The 23,920-nt window shown below is 34.3% G+C and overlaps 3 protein-coding genes across 3 annotated transcripts in view; all 3 read left to right on the top strand.

Annotated features, from left to right (window-relative positions):
- Nucleotides 1-23,920, top strand: part of LOC149897456 (orexin/Hypocretin receptor type 1-like) — a 69,723-nt gene that overhangs the window by 31,515 nt on the left and 14,288 nt on the right. The window contains exons 3-5 of the mRNA XM_090116452.1: nucleotides 5,622-5,769; nucleotides 13,305-13,420; nucleotides 22,506-22,662. Of these exons, the coding sequence (XP_089972578.1) occupies nucleotides 5,622-5,769; nucleotides 13,305-13,420; nucleotides 22,506-22,662 (421 nt within the window). The remainder of the gene's footprint in view (nucleotides 1-5,621; nucleotides 5,770-13,304; nucleotides 13,421-22,505; nucleotides 22,663-23,920) is intronic.
- On the top strand, nucleotides 7,875-8,880 carry LOC149897458 (uncharacterized). The gene has a single exon (XM_090116346.1). The coding sequence runs from the start codon at nucleotides 7,897-7,899 to the stop codon at nucleotides 8,878-8,880; it is 984 nt and encodes a 327-aa protein (XP_089972472.1). The 5' UTR covers nucleotides 7,875-7,896.
- On the top strand, nucleotides 16,725-17,477 carry LOC149897459 (uncharacterized). Its single transcript, XM_090116477.1, has one exon. The coding sequence runs from the start codon at nucleotides 16,725-16,727 to the stop codon at nucleotides 17,475-17,477; it is 753 nt and encodes a 250-aa protein (XP_089972603.1).

Genomic DNA, 23,920 nt, shown 5'->3' on the forward strand with positions numbered 1-23,920 from the left:
TTAATTAATTAGTATCTATATACTTATTATTATGTATTATAAAGCTGAAGAGTTTGTTTGTTTGAACGCGCTAATCTCAGGAACTACTGGTCTGATTTGAAAAATTCTTTCGGTGTTAAATAGCCCATTCATTGAGGAAGGCTATAATATATCATCACGCTAAGACCAACGGGAGCGGAGATACGCGGGTGAAACCGCGGAGCGCAGCTAGTAAAAATAATGTCAATTCGTAATGGAATATAATATCAATAGGTATACGTCGTTAACAAGAAAAGTATATAACACCTTGAATATTTAAAATATATCGTCTGATTAATAGATAAATTGTCAATTCATAAAGTTATTTATATAGGTATGTAATTTATATTATAATTAGCTGGTGTAATAACACTCTGAAACAGCTAAGCCAATTAAGTTGAAACTCATCGATCAGCAATTTTACATTTTTAGACCATTACAAAGAATTTCTCAATAAATATCGAGAATACATTTTTAATTGAATACTGATTATGCGAGAAAACATCTGCAGTACAAACTTCAATTAATAGTCAGTCGAAAAATAATGAAACCACTCTACCTATTTCAATAAAGTTTTGATGGCTGTTTATTTGTGAAACTTCGCGCCAAAATTCACTTTATTACGGTTTGAGTCAAATAACTGAGATTGATGTTTAATAATCTTATTTGTCTGTTTGAATGTCACGAACTTGAATTTAAACTCAAAACTTTACAAATTCTTATGACTTGTTGAACTTTTATTACAATTTGTGTAAAAAAAATTGGTTGTCTATAAAGTCGGTTTACTGACGATAGTTGAACGTGACAACGTCCGATTGTGCTTCTTTGTCGCTCGTTCCGCACTCTCGTTTGCACATCAAGCCTTACATGGAACGCCTCAGAGCGAGGTAACGCCGCATGAGTCATGTTTTTTTCGTGCGTGCAGCCGGCTCTATCGAATTATAAGACGTTGTCACGTCAAAACAATTTCACTCATGCTGTTTGGCTTGTATTGCTATTAGTTGATTTTTTGCTCCGGTTGATCAAAAAATATGTTACCTACCTATAGGTTAGAATTTTCATAAAACGGTCCAGTGTTTTCGAATCTAAAACAGCACAAACAAGCAAATATTTTCTCTTTATAGTATCTACTAAACACATTATAAGTTATTGTATAGATTTAAAAAATATCAAGTGCGTGTCTTTTAGCAACTAAATAATTTTTATTTCACTACGCTAGACTTTTATTAATGTAGAGTTGCCTAAGTTGACAGCTTTTAGTGCTCAACTTATATTCTAGACCAACTTAGAAAATATGTAGAATGACATTTAAAAAGCTCTGTCACTTGTTGATGTTTATGATTTTGTTGGCGTAATTTCAGTGTGAAATAAATAATATTTCAAAGACTTATTATAGAAATTAATTTCAAAGATTTTATTACATTTTCAATTTCAGCTTTGTAATTTTTTGAAGTCTAGAATATCTTTTTGTAATATTTTTGATATTTCATGAAAGATTTTTCAAAGCAGGATTGTTTTAAAAAAAACCGGCCAAGTGCGAGTCGGACTCGCGCACCGAGGGTTCCGTACAAACCTGCAAGGTTTACAAAGTTCGTTCATTACGACAATCGAGTCATAACTATGGTATTTTTATTATTTTAAGTTAGAGGAAATGGGTAAGTTTAAAATTATTAAAAAAAATATATTATGTGATGTAACTAAAAATTTATGGTTTTCGTAATTTTTCCTTTATCTATGCTATAAGACGTTGCTTCGTACCAAATTTCAAGATTCTGAGTTCACGGGAAGCACCCTGTAGGTTTTGATTCCCTTGCAAGTATCGAAAATTTGCGGCATAAACGGCTGCATCTTTTGAATGCGTTGGCTTAGAAGTTTGATTTTTTCACAGCTTCAAGGGACAGTAGACCTGAGTAATTGATATAAATTTCAGCTTCATACCTCCACGCGTTCCTGAGAAAAAGGGTCTTGACAGACGGACGGACGGACGGACGGACGGACGGACGGACAGACGGACAACAAAGTGATCCTATAAGGGTTCCGTTTTTTCCTTTTGAGGTACGGAACCCTAAAAAAATGATAATATTTATTTTTATGTTTGATCGTTTGTAAAACTGTAAGCCTGATGAAAAAATCGTACATATGTTGAACCATTTAACTCTTTATAATAACAGTTATTTAAACAAGACTATTTAATAAATCCTCACTTCAATTTATTCTAAACTAGCTTACCACCCGCGGCTTCGCCCGCTTTGTCTAAAACCTAATAAATTTTATACTAAAACCTTCCTCTTGAATCACTCTATCTATTTAAAAAAACCGCATCAAAATCCTTTGCGTAGTTTTAAAGATTTACGCATACATAGGGACATAGGGCAATAGGGACAGAGAAAGCGACTTTGTTTTATAGGTACTATCTAGTGATAAAGCAAAATCCTTTGTTATACATTCTGAAATAAACTTACATAATAAATAAACAATATTTTAACGAAATATACTCCACTCACGTTTTGACGAAACTTCTTCCATATATTGTAATGTTTTTTCCATAGAAAAGCTCCACAAATCCGATGTTAAATTGAATCAAACAAATAATCGAATTATCGAGCCCACGCAAAGTAAATTCAATAAACGATACGAGATATTTTATCTGTAGTAATGCAATATGTTTGTTTATTACATTGTGTGTTCCTGGTATACAAATTGAGATAAACATACCTTTGTTGATACCGCCTCCTTGGTACAGTGGTTGACGAGCGTAGCACCGTGGAGTCCTGGGTTCAATTCCCGGTGGAGATGAAGAAAACAAAATGTTCGGTCTTGCAGGAAACAGAGGGTTGATCACCTACTTGTCCCTGAAGAAAATCGATCAGTAAATCAGATGTATAATGCATCTGCCCCTTACCCCACCAGGGGACATGGGACTTCACTTTTTTGTTGATATATTATGATATCGAAAAAGTAACGGGAAGGTAATAGATATAATAAAAGATATATATAATATATATATATATATATATATATATATATGTATATATATGTATATATAAGGTAGAAGGTAATAATATAATAGTAAATACCAATGATATTACAAGTAAATAGGTATACATTTAAACCATCTACTCACCTACCTGCAGCAGGGGCAATATTGGAATTGCACCCTTAACTGGCTCCTTAATTGTGATGTGTGTAATTAGATAGCAGGGGCAATTTAGAGAACACCTGCTTTGCTTTTTTTTTTAAAGTGGGGAAATCTTGCATAGATACCCACGGGCTCCGGGGAAGGGGCCGTGGGTTATGTCGGATTCCTACCGACCAAAACCCCACTGTGTTCCGTCAAGCCGCATCAACGACGGGGCCACGGGTATACACCTGCTTTGCCTGGTTTTAGGTTACCGACCCTACATTCGATCTAAAAACGGCACACTAAACGCACATACGATTCGACGTCAAAGCATATTCTATGATAAAAATGAAATTCAATTAACGTAAGCGAAAAAGAGACGAAGTAAATTCGGACTAAATAGCTACATTTCAACGTGCCGCTCCCGGAGCGCTAATATGAATTCAACGTTCAACATTCCGTGCCAACAGGGTTGCCTGGAAGAGATTGCTTTAAAGCAATAAGGCCGCCTTTTCGTACATATGTGCCTTCGTGATTGTTTCTTCTTTTTTTAATTATTGTACCTATTTTGTTATTCTCTGTCTGGTATATATGTACAATAAAGTATAAATAAATAAGTATAAATAAATGAATATTTATGCCAATAATTAATGATATTATGGCTATTCAAATATTGTTATAGTAGAATAATAGTACATAGTACTCTTCGTGTAAGCCTATAATATTTAGTAGAAAACCGTAAAGCATCTTTACTCCAATAAAACTAGTCCAGTTTAAAAAAAAGTCTAAAAAGATTATTCACTAGTAAAAACTATCAAAGTATAACAAACAACATTTCAATTTAATAATTTATACCTCTGAATGAAATACTTTTATAGTCTACTAGCGGTCCGCCCCGGCTTCGCCCGTGGTACATATTTACGTTTTCTCTACATAAAAACCAGCCTCGTACTTCAAGGAATATAATAGAAAAGAATTATCGAAATCGGTTCAGCCGTTCACACGTGATGCCATGACAACGCGAAACGGGTGCAGACCCGCCGCCTTTTTATAGCTCCCGCCGCGAAGCGCGTCGAACGCGGCAACTGATACACAAAAATAATCCTTATGGCTGCATGATTCTGTATTCACGCGCGATGACTTATAGCGTATTTCATGTATAACTTTGGTGTTTCTACACCGATTTACATGATTCTTTTACTATAACCTGCCCAGGAGTATGAAGAATAATTGTGCCAAATTTGGTTAAAATCCGTCGTGTAGTTTTTGTTTCTATAACGAATATACAGACAGACAGACAGACAGACAGACAAAAATTTTACTGATTGCATTTTTGGCATCAGTAGCGATCCCTTATCACCCCTTCATAGTTTTTTTTTAAATATATTTCATGTACAGAATTGGCCTCTCTACAGATTTATTATAAGTTTGATAAAACGTTACCGATTTATCAATCAGGTTCATATTATCAATATTCAATCACAATACAAGAACCACGAATTTCAATCAATCACAAGTTACAGCTTTTCAGATTTGAATATTATTTTATTGCATCAACTGTTTTATTAGATTTATAGAGTCTAATGTAAATGTTATCTTTCTAGTTTTAAATTAAAATTCACCCGTCGTTTGAAAAATCTCGGTAGAGTTGTCTTTGTATATATTTACAAGCTGTGCGTCGCGGTTTCACCCCCGTGGCTCCGCTCCTGTTGGTCTTAGCGTAATGATATAATTATAGCCTTCCTCGATAAATGGGCTGTCTAACACCGAGGGAATTTTTCAAATCGGGCCAGTAGTTCCTGAGATTAGCGCGTTCAAACAAACAAACTCTTCAGCTTTATAATATAAGTATATATCCTAAGTATGCTGAAATACAAGTGAACTTCCTATTCCATCATTCTTCTAGTCCTAAGGGACGGGAAACCGATATTGCTAAAGATATCCATCAAAAATATTTTCATGTAAAATGTTGCCAAGACGTGCACTCTGAAATAGTTAGATATTAGATTTCATGTAGAGTCAAACGTCTCTCGTGTGAAGTTAGCTCGGCTCTACTCGTCTCTAACGCTCCTTACATAGGTAATTAGCACTAAACTTTTGTTAAAATATGTGCCGTGACCCTTTTTGACTTCTTATTTATTATAAAAACACGTAGATGTATCAAGCTGAAATTTATATTAAATACTCAAATCTACGGTACCTTGTGAAAAATCAAAGTTATAAGCCAACGCAATCAAAAGATACAGCTGTTTATGCTGCAATTTCGCAGATTTCGACATTCGCAAGGGAATCAAATCCTTCAGGGTACTTCCCGTGAATACCGAGTCTTAAAATTTGGTAAAAAGCAACTTCATATAGCACCGATAAAGGAAAATTTTCTACAAGTATCAATTTAAAGTTACAACATAAAAAATACATTTATTCGGTGCGGGAATCCAACTTGCACTTGGCCTGTTTTTAATTAAATAATTTCTTATACCAGATGTCCCAGAATTCGTCGTGCTTCAAGTCCAAAGCCGCATGGAGCTACGTTTCAACGCGCACACGCAATACTTCATGCAATGCACGTCTACGTGGTCCAACGAGAGCGACCTTAAATGGCACATCATAAAGGCGCTTTTCCTTTACACGTGAGTTGGCTGTTATGGCCTTTTTAATCTAATTAAGGAATGTGATTAAAAAATGTCCGTCGAACGAGAGCAACCTTAAGTGGCACATCATAAAGGCGCTTTTCCTTTACACGTGTGTTGGTTATTATGTCATTATATGATTTGGTTTTAGGAAGTGTCATTCGAACGAGAGCGACCTGAAGTGGAATATAATAATATAATCTATACTTATAATAAATCTGTAGAGAGGCCAATTCTGTACATGAAATATATTTAAAAAAAACTTTGAAGGGGTGATAAGGGATCGCTACTGATGCCAAAAATGCAATCAGTAAAATTTTTGTCTGTCTGTCTGTCTGTCTGTCTGTCTGTATATTCGTTATAGAAACAAAAACTACACGGCGGATTTTAACCAAATTTGGCACAATTATTCTTCATACTCCTGGGCAGGTTATAGTAAAAGAATCATGTAAATCGGTGTAGAAACACCAAAGTTATACATGAAATACGCTATAAGTCATCGCACGTGAATACAGAATCATGCAGCCATAATAGACTGGGGTAGAAGCCTTTGAAAATAATGAAAAGATAAAAAAAATCGCAGTCGGATGAAACCCATTAGAAAAGGAGGGGAATATGATAAAAATGTAAGGAAAAATAAATTACGGTCAATCCGAGTTCGGGAAGCGGGAGGTGCCTGATTTAGTAAAAGCTAATTTTCAAACTGTTTGTATGCATTTCCTGGGAACATTTACTATGGTGGTGTTTATTTTTTTTTACACCATATGAAAGTAGAGATTTCAATGAATAAAAGGCACCCCAAGTTTTTGAAAAAAGCTGATATTTTGACGGGTGACTTTTCGATTGAAAATTAGGTTGTTTTTTTGGTATTAATTCAAAATAAGGCGAAAAAATAAATATTTTCAATCAAATAAATTACAGTGTATTTGGGACATAATAAAGTAAGTTTCCACCAAATTTCGTAGAAAAAAAATAAATTTTGAAGTAGATAGAAATAAAAGACCAAAAACTTGGTTTTTTGAATTTTTCACCTAAATTTTTAGGTTATGTGAAAAAATTGTGAATACAAAAGTTGTAGAACTTTTAATTACCTACAACTTTGCCATTGAACTTTTTTCTATAGGACTTGTAGTTTTGTCGGAAATCGAGAGAAACCATTTTTTTCTCTTAAAAGCTCCCCCCTCCCGCTTCCCGAACTCGGATTGACCGTAATTTATTTTTCCTTACATTTTTATCATATTCCCCTCCTTTTCTAATGGGTTTCATCCAACTGCGATTTTTTTTTTGTTTCAAAAATTATCTACTCTAGTCTATAAGGATTATTTTTGTGTATCAGTAGCCGCGTTCGACGCGCTTCGCGGCGGGAGCTATAAAAAGGCGGCGGGTCTGCACCCGTTTCGCGTTGTCATGGCATCACGTGTGAACGGCTGAACCGATTTCGATAATTCTTTTCTATTATATTCCTTGAAGTACGAGGATGGTTCTTATGTAGAGAAAACGTAAATATGTACCACGGGCGAAGCCGGGGCGGACCGCTAGTAAAAGAATAAAAGAATAAATAAAGGCGCTTTTCCTTTATACATGAGTTGGCTGTTATGTCATTTTCGAAAAAGGTATTGGTTGGTTGGGGTTTTTTTTCGTTCTTGCCACTTAAATATCTGTAATTTGTTTCCATACTTATATTAGAATGTATAAACACGAAAACATAATATAGATTTATTAAAAGCCCTATGTTTATATTTATTTTTTCTTTCGCCTATAAAAATAATTCATATTGTTTGAAGACTTTTTATGGAATCGGGCCTAAGTAAAGATTTCCTGGAATATCTCATATTGTATTACGAAGCCAATATTTTGAATACCGTGAAAATAATATTCATCCCTTTTCTTCATAAATATTATTATTTTCTGTTTTGTTTGTTCTTAGGCAAAATATTATAATCTATAATACTATATAGAAAAGATAAATACAGACGGATATATTTCACAGACAGTATTAATAATATTATTATATTATATTCTACCCGCGACATCGCTACAGTGCGCACGCAAGAAATATCGCACGTAAAAATCAAAGTGTTTATTTACTGTTCTTACGACTCAAGTCATAATAAATAAGTGTGAAAGATGCCAACAAAAAAATGTGCAAACTGTAATAAAAATATAACTCTAAAGCAGCCAGGTCTAGAGTGTAGTAGATGTAACAAATCAGTCCACGCGTCAACCGTTTGTGCAAAGTTAACCGGCAAGCAACTGGCTGCACTTCGTAATTCTGACGGTTTGGAATGGAGCTGCGATCACTGTCTCAGTAATGTGTCTAGTCGTTCTTCCTTCTTCGTAACGCCAGACGAAAGTTCAGACGACGAGGATGCCCGCTCCAGCTCGACCCTCGATCAAAAAAAACTAGTGGCGAGTATTACACGAGAAATGCAAAAAATCATCAAGGCCGAACTCGGCGATCTAACAACCGCAATGGAACATATGAACGGACAGATGACCGATCTCGAAGAATTAGTAAAAAGGCAGGAAAATACCATCAAAACATTACTTAACAAAAACACCGACCTAATTAACAAAAATAAAAATCTAGAACTACGGATTGCGGCTGCTGAACAGCATATTAATGAAATTGATCAAAAAATGCTAGCATGTACTATTGAAATTGCAGGAATTCCAGAAGCTACCAATCAAAATTTAAATAGTGTGTTGGAAGGTGTTGCCCAGAACTTACAAGTTAACATATGTGATGTACTATCATCCCGCCGCATGCCAAAACCCCAAAATCGTCCCCAACCAGGAAACATCATCGTGGAGGTGAAATCAAATGTGGTGCGTAATCAATGGCTTGCATCAGCTAAACAAAAAGAAATCACGGTTGGTGATATCTTGCCCCGATTGCCCTCAGATCAAGCGACACGTCGTGTGTTTGTCCGCGAAGCATTAACCCACCGTACAAAAACCCTCCTTTACAATGCTCAACAAAAATTAAAAGACAGTTACAAGTTTGTGTGGTGCAAGGCTGGTATTGTGTACGCTAAAAAACTTGATGATAAAAGCCGGCCATTCATAATAAGATCTTTGTCCGATATAGAATCCTTGTTATCTAAGTAAGTAGGTAATACATAGTGTCATATTATATAATATCTTGTATTCTAAGTCTAATATTAATAAGTAATAGGTATAACAAATAAAGTCTTAATTTCTTTTTCAAACATTAATGGCCAAAATAAATACATATAATCACTGTTTAGAAATATTTGATTGTTCAACAGTCAATTCATTTATTAATTGTGTACCCTTTAACCAAATAAATTTTTTATGCTTACATGTGAATATCAGGTCTTTAATAAAGAATTATACTAAACTACTAGTGCTCATAAATTCGTGTAAGTGTCCGATTGATGTTATTGTTTTAACAGAAGTAGGTATCTCTCATTCAATTTGTAATTTATATAACATACCTGGTTATAAAATGCACACTGAGCTACGATCCAAACAAAAAGGAGGTGGAATAATAGTTTATGTAAAAAATTATCTTAAATTTACTACAATACCCATCAAAAATACTAGCTTCGAATCAATTATTGGCACTTTAATGACAGCCGATAACTACTCCGTAACATTATGTGCATTTTATAGACCACCACAAACAAATAAGAACACTTTTGTGAACGAGCTATCTAATGTATTAGATAACAATAAGACATCCAATGTTATCATACTTGGGGACGCAAATATCGACTTAAAATCATACACTGCTATTAAAAACACTTATTTTGATATGTTGTCCGAGCACGGATTCTCAATGGGAATTTCAGATTATACTCGAATCGAAATGAAGTTAGACAAAATAACAAAATCTTGTATCGACCATTTATTTACACGATTAACCACTATGAATCCGTGCACGGCCGTGGTCGATACTGTTCTGGCAGATCACCGAGTTATTTTGTTAGCTTGCGAAAGTATTCGTACGCATCATATACAGCGTGATTCCATAATGTGTAATAAAATGTTTTATGATAGTAAAATATTATTTGAGGAACTAAATAACATAGATTGGTCTGTTACAAAAAATATGTCCTGCCCTACAAACATTTACAATTTTATTCGATCCAACTTTAAATCTGCTTATGATAAATCTAGTAAATATAAAAAACAAATTAATATCAAACAAGTTAAACAACCGTGGATTAAACAATATATGATAAAAATGTGTGATGAACGCGATAAATTATTTAATAAATGGAAAAAAGACTCATCAAATAAATGCCTCAGAGTAAAATATAATAAAATCCGCAATAAAATTAATAAAATATTTGAAATTAAACGAAATAAATATTATGAAAATGAAATAAAAATGAATACAAAAAATCCCCGCAAACTCTGGCAAATCATAAACTCAATATGTGGTAGGGCTGCTTTGTCAATTGATGAATTTATTACTAATGCTTTTGATACAGAAAAAGAGACGTGCGCTATCATCGCCAATAAATTTGCGAATGAATTCAGAAACGCAGTTAAAAAAATCTTACCCTCCTGTCCGAATAATCTTCTAAATGTTAAAAATTACATCAGACCAACCAACGTTAGCTTCCACTTTAAAAAAGCCAACCCTAAAACTATAAAAAAGATTATTTTGAATCTTAATAGCCGAAAGGCGCCTGGTAGCGATGGCATTAGAGTAATAGACGTTAAAAGTATCTCAAGTAAAATAGCAGCTGCCATTTCACATCTTATCAACACTAGTTTTCTGTCAGGAATATATCCTAATGAGTTGAAGCAAAGCTGCGTTCGTCCTATATACAAAAAAGGAAAACAAGCCGAAGTAACCAACTATCGACCAATATCCCTTTTGTCGTCTATAGATAAAATCATTGAGAAATTTATAAGTGATCAAATACATCTGTTCTATTCTAAAAATAACGTAATCTGTAATAATCAATATGGTTTTCAACCACGTAAAAGCACCACTTCTCTGCTATCAGATTTTTCGGACACCGTGAACATACACCTGGATAACAAAAAACATGTTTTAGCTCTTTTCATAGACTTTTCTAGGGCTTTTGACACCTTAAATCATAAGTGTCTTATAGCAAAGTTAGAGTCCTCTGGGATCAGGGGTCCAATGTTAAAATGGTGCGAAAATTACGTCAATGATCGATCTTTCTACGTAAAAATCGACGATTCTGTGAGTCGTGTGCTACCTGTTACTGAAGGAACAGCCCAAGGGTCGGTGATCGGTCCCCTCCACTTTATCACTTACGTAAATGACATGAATAACGTTCTTAAGCACTGTACTTCCTACCAATATGCGGATGATACTTGTTTGCTAGTTGCAAATCATAATGTTGAAAATGCTCTTGTTAATCTACAACAGGATTTTGACCGTATAAATAAATGGTGCCACGATAATGGACTTGTTCTTAATGCAGATAAAACCAAACTAGTACATATTCACTCTCCGTATAATAAAACATTTTTCGATGCGAACAATGTGATAATAGCTCATAATCATTATTGTTTGCATCAACATAATGTGCGCAATTGTAACTGTCCAAAAATCGAAACTGTAAGTAGTCACACGTATCTGGGACTTATAATTGACAGAAAGTTTAACTGGCAGCCACATATCAACTCTGTTTGTGATCGACTCCGAGCTATTCTAGCTAATATAAAAATTATTAAAAATAAAATGCCTTTTAAAATTTTGCTAATGCTATATAACGCCCTAGTTAATAATGTTATAAGCTACGGTATAAGTAGCTACGCACGAACCTTTAAAAGCTATTTGAAGAACATTGAATCACTACAACTAAGAATATTAAAACAAATAGTATCTCCTAAGATAAAAAAATTATGTAAAAATAGTAATGAAAATCTCTTTCACCATTGTAAGGTTTTGCCGGTAGAATCTTTGTTCCATTACACAGTATTAAAAGAACAATTCTTTAACTTTGACCTGCAGAAAAAACTTGATAACGTAATCATTACCCGTCAACAAACTAACCAACGATTAATCATTCCAAAAGTAATTAACATTTATGGTAAAAGAACAACTCGTTATTTAGTTCCTCAATTACTAAATAATCTTGATTTGAACCTAAAAAAAAGCATAAACAATAATAATATTAAATCTAAATTAAAATTGCATTTTGTAAACAACCTGTATATTGTATAATGTCGTATAAATAATTGTGTGTAACTTGTCGCGTGCACACGAGCGCGCTGTGCATTTGTCGTGGATAGATTGCTTTGCATGCCGGACAAATCTTTGTGGTTTTTGGCATGTTCAATTATGTAAAATGTATTTGTTATTGATAAATAAATAAAAAAAAAAAAAAAAAAAAAAAATATGGAATAGATTTAAAATTAATGTTAGTTGCTATATTTTGAGACAAAAAATACTGAACCAACTTTGATGTATATAGATTAAAGAATTAATATTATAAATGCGAAAGTTTGTGACGATGGATGTATGTGTATGTATGTGTGTTTGTTACTCTTTCACGCAAATACTACTGAACCGATTACAATGAAATTTAGCACACATATAAAGGGTAACTTGGATTAACACATAGGATAGCATTTATTCCGTAAAACCCACGGAACGGGAACTATTCGGGATTTCTTTGAAAACAGGGTGGAAATCTAATAGATTACCTATAGAAATATTCTAATTGAATTTCATTATCATGTAGAATAAAAAAATATAAGTAATATGGTATGCAAAATATTCTAAAAGCAACTATAGTCTCATATTAATTAAATTCATAACATTATTAGTTTTCCAAGCGAGCAAAGTTTGTATTTGAATTTCAAAGTTACCTTTGACACTGTTTTGCCATCACGTACTAGTTTTCACGGCAATACGGGTAAAATCAGGTTGTTTATTAACTATGTACATATTAACTTTCATAAAATTATATTGTTAAAAATTTAACAAGTGATAACTGCGTTAAAAACAACCGACTTCAAACTTGCACTTGCAACATTTACAAATACAGACAAAAATGCTTATAAAATAAAAACTTCTGGGCCAATCCGAATAAAATTTTTATGTGACCAATTCGACACCATCCCGCATCGAACAAAAAAAAGATTCACGTAAATCGGTTCAGAAACCTCGGAGTAATCGGTGTACATAAAAAAAAAAACATACCGGCCGAATTGATAACCTCCTCCTTTTTTTGAAGTCGGTTAAAAAGCTCTTCACACTAAAATAGTACTTTTAGTGCAAAGAAGATGGATTTTTTTAAATCAGTTTCCCAAAAAAAAAAAACAACAAACTCTGCTACTTTTTTTGTCCAAATCTGTAAAATATTGAAATGTAATGAATTCGGTCTCGTTTTTTATGCAAAAAACCTTTTCAAAACAGTTAACAATAAAATTAACATAAAATTAATAGAGATAAGTTTATTTACTTGATTCACTATTTTGTGAATTATAAATAGTATGAAGTAATCGATACACATTATTACAATAGCGTTCATAAACTAAGAAATGACAATAAATAAAATAATGATTTTCAACAGATTCCCCCTCCTGCTGATGATGATAGCCTACTGCCAGATCGTGAGGGTCCTCTGGCGATCTGACAACATCCCGGGACACACGGAGTCGCATAAACTCTGCCCAGGTCAGAATAATTGTAAGTATATTCTATGGAAAGAGGAGGCTCAGTCTCCCCGTGCCCATGTCGCAGTGAAATGAAATGACGGGCTTATAACATAACTAGCGGTCCGCCCCGGCTTCGCCCGTGGTACATATTTCGCAATAAAAGGTAGCCTATGGATAAATGTATAGTTCTTTCTCAGGGTCTAAAGATTGTCTGTGCCAAATTTCATCAAAATCGGTCCAGTAGTTTATGCGTGAAAACCATACATAATTACATAATTACAAACCTTTCCTCTTTACAATATTAGTATAGATGAATAAATCTGTTTAAATTCCGTTAAAGTCTTTTTAATAAATGAGTAATAATGAATAAATGAGTTTGAGTTTGAGTTTCCAGAAAGAGAAATACCACTTGCCACGTCCTAATATTCCTCAAGCCACATCGATACTGACTGAGCTGCTTCGCGCAGCATTTGCTTCACATTTGCTACTTGCTCTGTGCAAACCCTATTGATTTGTTATAAAAATATTTGTTTTGTGATTGTAAATAATAAGAAGTAGGTATTGGTAAAAGAATTTGTAGTTGTAAAATTTCAGTTTTATAGATAAACAATCTTTTATCTTAAAGTACAAGTTATAAGTGAAACTTTTTCTATTTATAACAATTTCAAATAAGTTCTATTAATACACTTTCGAAGCCTAAAATAATCCAAAATTAAGTTCTGAAAACTCAAAACCAAAAATAATACCTACTTTTGTTCTAAAAACATTAATAACTCTCAAGTCCGTAGTTCGTCCATTTATTTTTGTTCGTGTTAACTTTTTTATTAACCGAGAAAAGCCTGTATCTCATTTTTTATCTCCGGAAAAGAATTTAATTTACCTCGAGCGAGACACGAGACAGTGACAGATTTCAAATATGTTTCAATGATTAATTTTAGGTACGGAAAGCCTATCTAGCGAGATGAAATAAAACTTTTTTAATCAACATTAGTCGGCGTAGGACTGGTTATATCTTGCTTTATAAATTATGATGAACTAGCTACTCGCCCCGGCTCCACCCAGTTAGAAATATAATCACATCAATTTAATAATTTATACTCCTAATTTATACTCCTAAGAGTTAACACACGAACGGCAAGTTGTGAACGGCAGAGGCTACTTCAGTGTTTGATGTAAAATTTTTGGATATTTCCCGTTTTATTTTTAAAAAGTTATTATTGTCATTTTACTCATTAGGTAAAGGGCTTTCGATATCAGTTTAAAGTTTTTTGGTATCTGCAAGGCTGGTCTTATGATATTATAATATGGTGCTTCAACATGCAACTTGAGCACGCAGCTTGTGCATGCAGCACATCCATAAAAATTTTCACTTTGCTTTTTGCTAGAATTTTAGATTCGGATTGAATTCGGTTATACGAGTGAATTTGAAAAATATGTTTATTGTTCGTTCGTCGCGTATTACCAACTTTTTATTAACGAAGCCTTCAGCCACAAGCCACTATACCAAAAAGGCCGTCTCTTAAAATAAAAATAGATTACAAAAACATAGAGTAATAAAAAGATTTACGCAAATTGCGATAGGCCTCGCGTTTATAAAAATATTTTTCTGTTTTTACATCTAAATTCTAAATTCGTGGAGTTTAGCAATAAATTTTGTATTTATACACTAAACTACACGTTAGAAAGTATTTTTCTTCATTCATTCATCAAACTATTATAAAATTATCTTTCGTTATTCACTGATGGTTCATGTTAGCTTTTCAAATACAAAAACAGTAATAACCAATAGAGAAACCACGGAACTACATACAACTTATAAAATAAATATACTCCATCGTTCACAGAACTATTAAAAACAACCCATTTGAAGAGAAACTGATGATATTCCGATAACTTAAATAAAACATCTCTTCGTTCAATTTGTTTGAATTTCCCAGCAACAAGTTGGTCCGTTAAAAACTTTGTCGAAGTATTGATATAGCCTTCGCGATTGCTACAAGATACATTAAAATTTAAAAGTACTATAATATGTAGAGTTTATCAGATTTATAGGTAACTAGTGGTCCGCCTCGGCTTCGCCCGTGGTACATATTTCGCAATAAAAGGTAGCCTATGTACCTACTTTCTCGGGTATCAAAATATCTCCATACCAAATTTCATGCAAATTGGTTCAGTAGTTTAGGCGTGATTGAGTAACAGACAGACAGACAGAGTTACTTTCGCATTTATAATATTAGTATGGATAATTAATGTATTGTATTGATAATGTATTGATTATAATCGGCCGCCTCCTTGGTACAGTGGTTGACGCGTGAGCGTAGCACCGAGGGGTCCTGGGTTCCATTCCCGGTGGAGACGAATAAAAAAAATGTCTAGGTCTGGCAGGACACAGAAGGCTGATCACCTACTTGTCCCTAAAGAAAATCGATCAGTGAAACAGATGTATAATGCATCTGCCCCTTACCCCACTTGGGGACATGGGGACATTAACCTTCCTATTCTTCATGGGACTTCACTTTACCTTCCTATTCCATAATGCATCTTACACGTACATAAATTACAACTCAATACTCTCTGGACTTGCTATGATGGCTACACGGCTTTCCTTAATAAATCACTTATTCCCTGAAGGGACCATTTCCTGATAGATATGAAAGCTTTTAAACGAAACCGCAGACCCTAAAAGGTTCGGGATCTCTGGTATAATGCGTGTCTTAATACTTTGGCAGTGTAGAAATTGTTTTATGTATGTTTAAAGAATTTAATGTTTAATAAGATTAAATGCAAGAAGAATCAGAAACAATGGTTCAAAAAAATAATAGTTAGTCAATTTGTATTATTTATTTATTCACATGACATAATATAATTACTACCACTATATAATATTAACAGTATTCGACAGGGTTTTTTTTATAAATATAAAAAAAGATGTGTGGCACTCGGGGACTGCCGCGGTAAAGCTTTTGCGTAGCATGCCTTCAAGCCACACCTCCGCGCCCGTCGAAGTTGGGAGCGTGAGGTTTTTTTCGTTACGGAATTTCTGGATTCGGTCCCCGCGCTCAAGGCCCGCGATAGAAGCTATGCAATAGCTTAGAAATGAAAGGCTTTTTCATAAAAATAAATATGATATGAATTTTTTCGAGGGTAGGCGTGAAAAAGGCAACAGTTAAAAATTTTAATCTGATAAACATTCTGTTTTTAAAAATATTCAAAACCTATTTTTCAACCTAATTCTATGGAATTCTGATTATTAACACCTACCAGCACTAAATCCTATAATATTTTTTCCTCTATCTTCGCATAAATTTTCAAGTCACTTCAAACTCACTCTCACAATGGAATCAATAAGAGAAACTATGGCACAGATGTCAGAAAACTTTAATAAAAGGATGGAAGAGTTTCAAAAGGAATTGCAGAACAACACTTCTCCTGCTTCTACAAACATATCCAGTGATTTTGAACTTTTCAGAAAATTTGTTATCTCCTCGCTTAAAAACATCCATGATGAAATTGAGCTTCTCTTTAAACTTCATGACCTCCAGGAAACTCGTTCCCGTCGTAAAATGCTCCTGATTCATGGTGTGCATGAAGATAAAAAGGAAGACACTCGTGCAGTAGTAGTGAGAATGTTATCTGACAAGCTCCCGAACATTAAGATCTCTGTTGAGTCATTAAGCCGCTGTCATCGAATGGGTCGAGTTGAAGTCAATGGTTCAAATTCCAAGCCTCGTCCAATATTGGTTAAATTCAGGGATGTGCAACTGAAGGATAGCATCTGGTTCAAAAAGACTAGTTTAAAAAACTCTGGCATTACACTCTCTGAATTTTTAACTAAGAGCCGCCATGAAACTTTTATGGCTGCTCGTAAGAGATTCGGCATAAACAAGTGTTGGACAAGAGACGGTAATATTTTCATTAGTGGACAGTGCGGTGATAAGATTCGTGTGACCTCCTTATATGAGTTGGACTCGATACCGTGCACAACTTCGGACTCGGCGCAGGTGGCTTCTAATGAACTATCTATTGATCCCAAAAGTTCAAAATGTGTTGCGTCTAGGTCAAGAAGGATACTAAAACAGAATAAGTAATGAGTAAGTTTCACACTACATAATATCTCTCTGTCAAGCGATTTTAATACTTAATATAATGCCAAACACTTTATTTTCGTATCTCTTACTTTTCTGTTCAAACTAAAATTAATTACCCGCTGTTGTGTATACTAAATGTTAATGTACCAACTTATTTTTATTTTTGATTTTTGTTAATGAGTAATGAGTTTGTCATGTTGTGATTATATTTTCATTTGTCTATTGTCATGTGTCATTCATTGACTGTCAGATGTCATTTACTGTGTTGCGTTCCGTTACACATTACCAATGCGTTCAAATTCTGTATTTACATTTTTTGCTGGGGTGTAGTTAAAATAAGTCAGAAATTAAATTATTAACTTTTACCTGAAATTAATTATAATTTTGTTCATTATTATTACAGCATATTATAATAATTTTCATCTTGATTCTTAATCAAATATATTTTTTAATTTGTTTATTGTCTATTAACTTTTTATATATTAAATTTATAGTTTATTTATACATTATAAAATATAGTATAATAATATATTGATTAAATTTATTTGTATTATTTTATTTATTTATTTATCAAATATTATTATTTATTTATTTCTGCACATCGCACATACGCCACATTTTTTATTTATTTTTTCTTTGAAATTAACATGCTGAACGAAAGCGCCTCTAGTGACTTTGATTATTTGTCTTTCTCTTCTGAGGATCTTGGCAGCGGTGACAGCTTCCACAGTACTTCTTCCTTCACTCCTCTATATAATCTCCTGTCTAACTGTTTCCCTAATGATTCCAAAATATTCAACGCTGTACATATTAATGCTCAAAGTGTGCCTGCACACTATCCTGATATCTTAACATCTTTTGATTCTCTTAACATTCACGCTATACTCATCTCAGAGTCTTGGCTCAAGCCCTCCCTTCCATCCTCCTGTTATTCCCTTCCTGGCTATAATCTGATTCGCAACGATCGGATCGGTAGGGTTGGTGGTGGGGTCGCTATTTATTTGAACTCACAAATCTCCTACAAAATAATCAGCACGTCCCCCCAGCCTCCACCATCCGATGCTGCTGAGCATCTAGTTATTGAGGTAACTTTGCATCACTCTAAGCTCCTGCTTGGTGTTTTTTATAGCCCTTCCCTTACCATCAATTACTTTCATTCCTTTCAAACCATCCTCGATCACTTTATTCCCATATATGAACACTCCCTTATAATGGGTGATTTCAACACCTGTATCATCAAAAATGATTCCCGAGCCAAGACACTTTTATCTACTATCGAGTCAGCGAACTTACACCTTCTTCCTTTAAATCCTACTCATATTTTACCTAATTGCTCTCCCTCTCTCCTTGACCTCATTATTGTATCCTCTCCTAACCTCGTCCTTAAGCACGGTCAATTTGCTGCCGATGCTTTTTCCCATCATGACCTTATCTATATTTCCTACAACATCCGACCTCCTAAACGCAAAGCCCAGATTTCGATGCGACGCAACTTTGCTGGAATGGATGTGGATCATCTCTTACGTGATGCTCAAGATATAGACTGGTCCGTTATTTATTCTGAACACAATATTGACACCAAAGTTGAACTCTTCACCTCACGTGTTTCACAATTGTATGACAAGCATGCCCCACTGAGACCTGTTAAACTCAAACACCTCCCTGCACCTTGGTTAACTGATGAATTAAAGTCACTCTTACATCTGAAATCCAAAGCCAAAACTAAATTGAAACTGAAAAACAATGACGCGAACAGGGAGAAGTACACAAAGATTCGGAATCGTTGTAATACATGTTGTAGAGACGCACAAAGACGCCACATTCACTCGTCGGTCGAGAACGGCGACCCTGCTAAAGTCTGGAAGTTCTTAAAAACCTTAGGAGTTGGCTCTAAAGATCCTAAAACAGAATTTGGAAATTTTAATATTGAACTGCTTAATCAGTTTTTTGCCGAAAGTCCTCCCTTTGATAACATTACTAAAGTTACGACTCTTAATACTCTTTCTTCTATTCCAACTCCTAATTTTCCTCCGTTCTGTCTTAATCAATTTTCTAGTAGTGATGTTAAGAAGAATATTATGTCTGTGTCATCTAATGCCGTCGGGAGTGATTGCATAAGCCGTAGCATGATCCTTCCTATCCTCGATGTAGTCGTTCCTGTCATTACCCATATACTTAACCATTCCATTTCCTCTGGTACCTTCCCTTCATCTTGGAAAAAGGCTAAAATTATACCTCTGCCGAAAAAACGTAATCCTTCCTCTTTCTCTGATTTTCGTCCTATCTCCATTTTACCATTCCTGTCCAAAGTCCTCGAAAAGTTAGTCCATCGCCAATTAAACGCATTCCTCACTAAAAATAACTTATTGAATCCTCTCCAGTCCGGTTTTCGCCCAGGTCATGGTACGTCTACTGCTCTCACTAAAGTCACTGATGACATTAGATTTGGCATGGACAACAAGCAGCTCACATTGCTTACGTTACTGGATTTTAGTAACGCTTTCAGCTCTGTTGATTTCGATGTCCTTGTGAGTCTGCTTCGTTCCCTTAACATATCTCCAACTAGTATTGATTGGTTTCACAGTTATTTATATGGACGTCAGCAAAGAATTCACAGCGACGACGTCTCCTCGTCATGGTGTGATATTCGAGCTGGAGTTCCTCAAGGTGGCGTTTTGTCTCCACTTCTTTTCGCTATTTTCATTAATACTATCTCAAAATCCTTATCTTCTCTCTACCACATGTATGCCGACGATGTCCAGATCTATACCCAGTCAACTCTAGCTGAGTTACCGAACGCTATCCAAACAATGAATAGTGACTTGAGTTCAGTCGTTCAATGGAGTAACCAATTCGGCTTAAGAGTAAATCCATCTAAAACGCAAGTCATCATTGTTGGTAGCCATTCGCTAATCACGAAGGTTGACTGGGCTACGCTTCCTCCTGTTACTTTGTGTGGCACTCTACTACCCTACAGCAAGGAAGTGAAGAATCTTGGTATTTACATAGACCAAACACTGTCCTGGGATACCCAATTAAAAAACGTAAGCAGGAAACTATTTGCCTCTGCAGGTGCTTTGCGTCGCCTACGTAATGTTCTGCCCATTCCAACGAAGTTAGCGCTTGCTCATTCCCTTCTCCTTTCCCACCTTGACTATGCCGATGTTTCCTACCTTGACCTTTCCGAAGCCCAGTTGGATAGGCTTGAGAGACTTCAAAACTTCTGCATCCGATTTATCTTTGGTTTAAGAAAATTTGATCACGTTTCCGAATTCCGTAAGAGGCTACAATGGCTCCCTATCCGGCTGCGGCGTAACTCCCATATCCTTCATCTTCTGTACTGTGTGTTGTTTGATCCAAAAGCTCCAAGCTATCTTCGGGAGAAATTCAAATATTTAAACACTAGCTTCTCACGCTCCTCAACTAATTTCTTGCTTATGATCCCTGCCCATAAAACTAAATTCTTTCATAATTCTTTTGCTGTTCGTGCAGTTCAATTATGGAATTCTCTGCCCAAAAAAGTCAGACAAGCACAAAATTTAAATTCTTTTAAAATTTTATTAAAAAATCACTTCATGTCTAATTCTTAGTTTCTTTTTCCATAGCTGTCTCCTTACTTATATAATTTTTGTATTTAATCTTGATGTGTTAAGTTTATATTAATACGTGCATATATTATGTTTGTTTGCAACATAATATTATTATATAATTATATGTGTGCATTTATTTTTATGTATTTTATTATAATATTAATTTGTTTATGTATATTTGAGTAGGTATATATATTTTATGTATGTATGTATATATTTATTTATATATATAAATATGTTTATTTAATTTAGTTTAATATACTGTGCGTTATTGAATATTTTATTCTGTTTTTCTTGTTTGAGTTGCCTTGTTTTTGCTCACCCACATTTTGTTTTAATTATTTCCTTTACTGTAAAGGTTGCCTGGTAGAGATCGCTACCTAGCGATAAGGCCGCCCTTTGCTTTTTAAAATGTATTGTCTATATTGTTTTTTTTTTTGTTTTTATGTCTATAGCAATAAAGGATTTTCATTTCATTTCATTTCATTTCATTTATGATTTTACATAATATAATTATTTAAATAAAACTAATATTTTTATCCAAAAGTCTCAATCCCATTAAAAATATAAACTAGACTGTCGCTGCCATTAAAACGACAATCAAAATATTGTCTCAAGATTAAATATTCACAAAACCCTACGAGCTTTAAGTAGAAGAATAATTAAATTAAAATATTGTCGTAATTAAGAAAAATAAACACAATTTATGGACTAATTAATTGGAACATGGGAAATACATATTTGCAATTAGTTACGTATTATATCGCTTCATTTGTTTGCCTAATTTCAACACCCAATTTGATACTTGAAATTATACAAATAGCAGTAATGACATTAATGATAACATGTATGAATTTAATATGTATTTTGCAATAATGTGTTGCAACTGACTCTAATTTTAGATATGCAATTACATTACAGTATTAGGTATTAGTTTTTGTGTATGTTTGTTGAAAAATCACGCAAAAGCGTTGACTGGATCGATCAGTTAACTGACGCTCTACACATCCACTTGTTAAGGAAGATTTCCATATACTATGCGATCCAACTAAGAATTATATGACTTGACTTACTATGGTTGATAGTCAATTACTCTAAAACTTTCACTAACCATGGCCACGGTTTGTAGCCAATAAATAACGCTGTATTGACTAACATGATGGCTTACTAAGATTAGAAACCGTTTACTTAACCTATATCCTTGGTTTACCAGGGTTAGCACCGCATTACTTACCGTAATTCACCACCCTGACTTACCACGGCTAACAGCCAAATGCTTTACAGTATAATAATACTTCTACTTACCACAATTCGCAGTCAAAAATAGACCTCTATTTACTTACCTGTTGAATTACCAAATGAAGCAGCCTACAAACCCTATATACCACGTTGGCTAACCTCAGTTAGCAGCCACTTACTTACTCCATTTCTTCACCAGGGTTAGCCGCCAACCGACGCACCACACCCTCAATCCACACCAACGCGTCCACGGAGGGCCAGCTGCGCTCGCGCCGCAAAGCTGCCAAGATGTTAGTGGCCGTGGTCGTCATGTTCGCTGTCTGTTATTTCCCTGTGCATCTGCTGTCTGTTTTGAGGTAAGTTTTAATAGTAATAATAATTATTTTTATGTACATAAAGTCCTCCGCGATAGTCTGTTCTCGATTTATGATATGTTTCTCGAGAGAGGTTTTAGTTTTAAGTTATGTGGCGAAGCTACAGACGAAAAAATGTTGTGTGGTTTTATGAAACCACGGTAAAAGTGAAACTGTTCAAACGGTTCCGAACACTGCTTTGTGTAGTGCATGTCGCGTGACGGTCGGCTGCCGAGTAGGTATACCTACTCGGCAGCCGCGATACACGCGACATGCGCTACACAGACCAAAAAGTTTGAGATGATGTAATAAAAGTTTCACTTTAAAAACTAATTTATGGTACACTATCGATCTGTATAATTCTTCATTTCTTGTATTATATATCGAATATCGATTATAATAATAATTATTGAGTTATTAAATTTATTAGTACATCGAACAGCAGAAAAATAAATTAAATCCGAAAAACAGAAAAATTGCTATATAAGATGACCTAAATAAATTTCTTGATTTTTTATGACAAATAAGTAGTATATTATCCTAATAATCAAAAATATCATTATAGAAACCACGTTAATTAACCTCATCATTCTCAGAAACCACTAATTAGTAATTGCAAATAAAAGATAATAGAAACTGATAATTAAATACCGAAACTTCATTCAATAGACGTGCATTTCTAATGAAGACAATGCTATCTCATGACCTACTTATAGTCTGAGGAAGTTGAACCCAGCCCAGTTAATTCTTGAAATCTATTTCTAATATCATCATCAAATGGCGTATATATTCCAAAACTATTTTTAATTTAAAGTTTCTTGTCGGTTCATCTCCATAGATACTGCTTGCCGAGTCGGTACCTAGCAATATTGTTAAAAAATGTTATGACCATACAAAAGTGCTTATACATATAAGAAGTCTAATCTTCTTATATATAAAAATGAATCGCAAAATGTGTTGGTAAGCGCATAACTCGAGAACGGCTGAACCGATTTCGATAATTCTTTTTTTATTATATTCCTTGAAGTACGAGGATGGTTTTTATGTAGAGAAAACGTAAATATGTACCACGGGCGAAGCCGGGGCGGACCGCTAGTTGAATAAATAAATGTTTGAGTTAGAGTTTAATATTGAGTTTTAACGCATTCAAATCTATACTAATATAATAAAGCTGATTGATTTGTTTGTTTGAATGCGTTAATGTCAGGAACCACAACCGGATTTGAAAAATTTATTCACTGAAAAAAAAAGTACTAATTAT

Source organism: Colias eurytheme, chromosome 25, assembly GCF_061535395.1.
Source record: "Colias eurytheme isolate Ceu_HAF_F1 chromosome 25, ilColEury1 Martin Lab GWU primary, whole genome shotgun sequence".
Taxonomy (NCBI): domain Eukaryota; kingdom Metazoa; phylum Arthropoda; class Insecta; order Lepidoptera; family Pieridae; genus Colias; species Colias eurytheme.